The 6,722-nt window shown below is 36.7% G+C and overlaps 1 protein-coding gene across 1 annotated transcript in view; it reads right to left on the bottom strand.

Moving 5' to 3' along the window:
* slc38a9 (solute carrier family 38 member 9) overlaps positions 1-5,645 on the bottom strand; it is a 15,176-nt gene extending 9,531 nt beyond the window's left edge. The window contains exons 1-4 of the mRNA XM_016456372.1: positions 5,552-5,645; positions 3,394-3,492; positions 2,221-2,347; positions 383-501 (exon numbers count right to left, since the gene is read on the bottom strand). Of these exons, the coding sequence (XP_016311858.1) occupies positions 383-501; positions 2,221-2,347; positions 3,394-3,476 (329 nt within the window). The 5' untranslated portion in view covers positions 3,477-3,492; positions 5,552-5,645. The remainder of the gene's footprint in view (positions 1-382; positions 502-2,220; positions 2,348-3,393; positions 3,493-5,551) is intronic.
* Positions 5,646-6,722: the final 1,077 nt, after the last annotated feature.

Here is a 6,722-nt window from a genome sequence, read left to right as displayed (position 1 = left end):
CACACACACACACACACACACACACACACGCACACATATACACGCGCACACGCACGCGCGCACACACACTTAAATAAAAAGGTGTTTCAACAACTGCTTGTACATTTCTGGAAATATGACCATGTAAATCTGCTCTGCCTGTCTTAACTCCACTAAAACTAATTGAAAAAAATAACGCTCTCTCCATTTAACATGCTTGCAAGTAGCTGTGCTGTTTAAGGCAATTATTGTTTGGTTTTCTGATTAACTGTTAATTGCCTTAACATTCTAGCACTGTATCTTTTCACACTCTATAGCACTGTAATTCACAGGCTTAAACTTGCTCTGAGGCAGAGGTCTTCATAAAGCAATACATTAAAAGCCTTTTCGAGGGTGGTCTTACACTGTGACAATGCTGGGGTTTTTGGCTGTACTGTCGCCCCCCTGCACTTTGAACGCTGTTCCCAGTGGACTGTAGACATAGATGTCCTCAGGAGAAGGAATCACATGATCTGGAGGTACCTGATGAAGATAAGGCACACAAACAAATGCATTACATCACAGTGCCTTTCATGTTATACAGGACAAGATTGCAACTATCAAACAAATGATGCATTGTCCTGAAATACTGGTGGAAGCAGAACTTGTGGTTGAATACTGTGTTAATTTGTATTTAGAGATGCATCCTCCACAAATCAAACCAGGCAAAACAAAAAAAAGGAAATCAGAGCCACGGGCTAATTCAATTATACACAGACACAAAACAACAGACCGCTCACAAATATCTGTGAAATAAGACAGCATGAAGAGGTTTCACCCACAAAACGCCCTCAAAGAGCAGAATGATCTCACAATCATGAGATTTTGGCTTGAGACTAATTGGAATATAAATATGTTCAGTTTAAGTCACAGTGTAAGTTTGTTCACTCTCATGTCATTCCAAAGCTGTATTTTGTTTCACAGAAAAAGGACATTTCTACAAGCTTTGAAAGACAAGTGTGAGTAAATTTTGGGGTGAACTATTGCTTTAAGGCTTCGTAAACCTACATTGGAAAGGTGTAGAACGAATGTTATGAATGAATGAATCATTTTGAATATGATTCACAATTCTTCATTTTCATGTGTCATTTTAAGGTCGGACTAAAACAAAAAGCCTTAACTTCACACAAAGGAAGACCATTGAGTTAGTGTTGAGTCTTTGACAAAAGTAATATATTTTCCATTCTAAATGTGCGGCCACATTTACTGTTGCTCTGCTCATTTTTTCAATAGGAATTCATGCATCTGTGAATTTTGGGGGGGGGGGGGGGTTTCACCAAGCAGACTTCTCAATGGGTTCAAGTTGGTTGCATGGATTTGCTGTGTTGACCAACAGAAAGCTGCTTGGTCTGAAAGTGTAAGCTGTAATTCATCACAGTTTTACTTGTTACTTAGAAGAAGAAAAAAACAATGTATCATTATAAAACCGATAGTTCCGGTCCTTGATTCTGATTGGCTGAGCCGCGTTCGAAGCTGTTGTATATTACTCTACAAACATACACCTTTGTTTACTTCTGTGTGCTGCCCGGCAATCACTTTGTTGGAACCACAACTGATTCTGAGGAACTACATTGTTTGGTGGAAGAATACTGTTTTTATTAATATCTTTACACTTTATTTGCTCTGTTTTATTTTGTGAAACTTTACTACGCATACGGAATAACCGTTTTATAAAAGCAATAAGCCCCGTGAAGTCATGGTTTACAGTGAATTTATAACAGCTAAGGGGGATGTTATAAAATTCACTGTAAACCATGGCTTCTTGTGGCTTATTGCTTTATTTTTCCCCACAAAGTTTCTGCCATAAAATTTAGCTAATGTGATCGCACTTTAACATCTGTATAAACCATATTAAATATTAATAGCTTATCTCTGTGGCATTAACTTGATAACGTGTAACATGTAATGGTCAAAAATATTTGCCATTGTGCAAATTATAAAAAGTGAAAACCCTACGCATTCTCAAACACTGGAATAAAACAAATGTGCATTTTACGGCATTTGTATATTCACTTAGAATTCTCTGATTTTTCGGAAAATACACGATTTGAATTTGACATGCACGCTGATTGTAGTTATCGCAAATAATCACAAGAAGCCTACTAAACCACCTATAGATATTTTAATGTTTGTTCGTCCAGACAGAGATTTAAAACTTTTAGTGGAGTTTGTAGTGTAATGTAATGAAGAGAGCGGGCACACCAGCAGTCGGTCTGAAGAGGCTGTCAGACGGCCGTAGTAATGAACTCTGCTGCTCAGAGCCGCAGCTTCAGCGGACACCTGCTCCTGAGCATCTCCCACTATGTTTCTGGGCTCCACATGAAACGGCCTGAAAGACAAAGCAAACAAGAACTATTACTGTATATATGCCCCACACCTGAAACAGCTAATTAAGATCTTCAGGAACACTTCACCTCATGCAAAGAGCTAGATCTCCAGAAACAGGACTGGACACATCTGCATTACTGCACTTTCTAATATTGTGCACATGGAGGTAATATGTGACCCTGGACCACAAAACCAGTCATAAGGGTCAATTTTTTTAAAATTGAGATTTATGTATCATCTGAAAGCTGAATAAATGAGCTTTCCATTGATGTATGGTTTGGTAGGATAGAGCAATATTTGAATGTAAATCTGGAATCTGAGGATGCAAAAAAAATCTAAATATTGAGAAAATCATCTTTAAAGTTGTCCAAATGAAGTTCTTAGCAATGCATATTACTAATCAAATTAAGTTTTGATATATTTACGGTAGGAAATTAACAAAATATCTTCATGGAACATGATCTTTACTTAATATCCTAATGATTTTTGGCATAAAAGAAAAATCGGTAATTTTGACCCATACAATGTATTGTTGGCTATTGCTACAAATATACCCCAGCGACTGAACACTGCTTTTGTGCTCCAGGGTCACATATGCTTCTGAACAGCACTAGGAGGTTTTTGTTTTGAAGCACATTTCACATAGCACTACATCTTAAACAGTATTTGTGAAATACCAGACTGCGTTAATTCAATCTGGCCAGTGACCCTAATTAGTCCTGGAAGGAAACCAGTTGACAAGCAGCTGTCCGAGCAAATGTTAGGGGAGAAAGCCTTGATGTCTGGGCTCAGACAGCTAGAAACATTGTCCCAGCTCCCGTCATGAGGTGGGTTCAGAAAATGTTGGTTTTGCTGCACACTTCATACAATAAATATTTGTTGAGTATATTTAATCAATTTATGTTTTGCCCTCAAAAAAATGCATAGCTGAAACACTTCAAAAGATGAAAACATTCCATGCGTCTTTACCATTCCTGACTATTTCTGAAATTTCACCCAAAATATTGGTAATAAGATGCTAAACTAAAGTCAGCAGAAAAACAGTACCTTCTTTGCTTGGGGTCCAATGAATCGGTGTAATACTCCCCAGCTCGCACTGATCCTAGTAACGGTTTACTGTCCTCATCCATGATAAACCCTCATCACCTGTAAAGATGGACAAACACAGAAGAATACCAAACCAGATCTGAGACTGTTCAGCGAGAAAGATGATATCAACACACAAACAGCAAAACAACTTTTTTGACAGGGATGATCAAACTTATATGCACATTTTTCCTGTGGAAAAAAAATATGTATTTGTAGTAACACTTTAAACCCTGCAGATGGATAAGACATGATGAGACATGTCACACACAGACTAAAGCGTCACAAACCAACAGATCAACAACTGATACATGCATTATTTATTTATTGATCTGTGTTATGGATTATGGAAAATAAATTATTAAACATACATGCACACACACAGAGATTACATTGAGGACAATGAATGCCCTCACAAAGATAGATGTACAAAACGATTAATTGCAATTAATTGATCAACAACTGATACATGCATTATTTATTTATTGATCTGTGTTATGGATTATGGAAAATAAATTATTAAACATACATGCACACACACAGAGATTGCATTGAGGACAATGAATGCCCTCACAAAGATAGATGTACAAAACGATTAATTGCAATTAATTGCATTCAAAATAAAAGTTTTTGTTTACATACTATATATATATATATGTGTGTGTACTGTGTATATTTATTATGTATATATAAATACACACACACACACACATATATATATATATATATATATATATATATATATATATATATATATATATATATATATATATATATATATATATATATATATATATATATATATATATATATATATATATATATATATATATATGTGTGTGTGTGTGTGTATTTATATATAAACATTATAAATATACACAGTTCACACATAGTATGTAAACAAACTTTTATTTTGAATGCGATTAATCGCAATTAATCGTTTTGCAGCCCTAAACTGAATAGATTTTAAATAAATGTGTTAAAATCAGCATATCAAATTCATTATTACCATTGCAATGAACATCATCTACATTTTCAGCAGGCAGAAGCAAAGCCATTCAGAAACAGAAAATCTAATCAACACTTTGATTAAACCTGATTAAGAGGGAAAATGAGTTAATGTAAGTAGATAACCTCTCCTGTTGTTTGGATTCTTAACAAACAAAACGCGTTTTGTGAACAGAGCATTAATATATACAGTGGGTACCCTGACTTAAACCCAATTGAGCATCTCTGGAGAGACCTAAAAATGGCTGTCTACCAACGTTTACCATCCAACCTGACAGAACTGGAGAGGATCTGCAAGGAGGAATGGCAGAGGATCCCCAAATCCAGGTGTGAAAAACTTGTTGCATCTTTCCCAAAAAGACTCATGGCTGTATTAGATCAAAAGGGTGCTTCTACTAAATACTGAGCAAAGGGTCTGAATACTTAGGACCATGTGATATTTCAGTTTTTCTTTTTTAATAAATCTGCAAAAATGTCAACAATTCTGTGTTTTTCTGTCAATATGGGGTGCTGTGTGTACATTAATGAGGAAAAAAAATTAACTTAAATGATTTTAGCAAATGGCTGCAATATAACAAAGAGTGAAAAATTTAAGGGGGTCTGAATACTTTCCGTACCCACTGTATATAAGCAATTCACTGTTTGAAAAGACAAGATAAGCTGAAGCTCTGCTGTTTGAAGGCACTTCTGAAAGTCAGGTGTCATTATATGAGCTCTGCAGCTGCTATGAACAACACTCCTTCATATGCAATGCGTCAATAATAACATTTCTGTTCTCTAGACGAAACGAACATCTGCAGTTTATATGCAATACACATGATGCCATAAACACAGGTGAAATCATGCAAGACTGTGAATCGTTTTAAAGTATTCATTTAGACTATAACGACATAAACGAAAGAACCAGAACACGTACTTCAAGCGATCAATACTAAATACACTGTTAAATCAACTCAAAAGCCCTTACATTAGCTCAATTTGGGTCATAAACAAGTGGTTAGTACATTTGTTTTTATCTGCACAGGTAGCCATAAGCATCACATTGAGATTTCGTGTCGCTTTAGTATTTAGATGAAAGCTCATAAACGGGAAACTTGAATTATACACTTACCAAAGCAGACAAAAGCCGACAATCTGCTGAGACAAACAAATGTTTTGAAAAGGAAACGCAGTATTTAAACGGCACGTGCTTTTCAAATGTCGCATGGGATTAGTAGTGCAGATGTCACGCCACACAACGCATGAGGAACGCGAGGACGCCTTCAAACAACTACATTACCCATAATTCCAGAGCGGGCGAAGACATTCTGGGAACAGACCCTTATTAACAAATGCGGGAAAAATTAATTAAACAGAAAACTAACGTTTTATATCGAATTAAAATGTGTATTGTACGCATTTTAATCTTAGTGTATTTTAGTGTTGTTGCATTGTGATTATAGAGTTCATTTTAACGGAAGACAGGCTCTTAACCAGGGGAGCTCAGCAAACTTGTAAGGCTAAGGACAATTTAAATAAGTTTTTTTTTTTTTTAAACAACCAAAGAAACACCTCCAGCATATTCATTTGCTAGACATGACTGGAACTTCAAACAGGACTGGATTCTATGGTCAGATGAAACTAAAAAATGAGATTTTTAACAGCAAACACTCAAGATGGGTTTCGCACGTGTGTACAATGAAATATACTTTTAGTGGTGACGTGACGTGACGTGACATGTGGCCAAGTATGGTGACCCATACTCGGAATTAGTGCTCTGCATTTAACCCATCCAAAGTGCACACACACAGCAGTGAACACACACACACACCGTGAACACACACCCGGAGCAGTGGGCAGCCATTTATGCTGCGGCGCCCGGGGAGCAGTTGGGGGTTCGGTGCCTTGCTCAAGGGCACCTCAGTCGTGGTATTGAAGGTGGAAGAGAGCGCTGTACATTCACTCCCCCCACCTACAATCCCTGCCGGTACGAGACTCAAACCCGCAACCTTTGGGTTACGAGTCCGACTCTCTAACCATTAGGCCACGACTTCCCCTAATATACATATACTGCAGTATGTTTAATGCTGTGGGCTGATTTTTCTGCCAGATCCTGGATCTTAATACTGGATACCTTAATACTAAAATTACCTTACCTTAAATATAATAAATACCTACCTTAAATATTACCTTAAATATTAAATACCTATCTTCCAACAGAATGACGATCCAAAACAACCATCAAAATCAAAACAAATGTGAGACACTGAACACCAAATGAAGCTTCTGCCCTGGCCATCCCT

Source organism: Sinocyclocheilus anshuiensis, unplaced genomic scaffold (assembly GCF_001515605.1).
Source record: "Sinocyclocheilus anshuiensis isolate Anshui unplaced genomic scaffold, SAMN03320099.WGS_v1.1 scaffold755, whole genome shotgun sequence".
In the NCBI taxonomy this organism is placed as follows: Eukaryota; Metazoa; Chordata; class Actinopteri; order Cypriniformes; family Cyprinidae; genus Sinocyclocheilus; species Sinocyclocheilus anshuiensis.
This window is presented reverse-complemented; position numbering and strand designations above follow the sequence as displayed.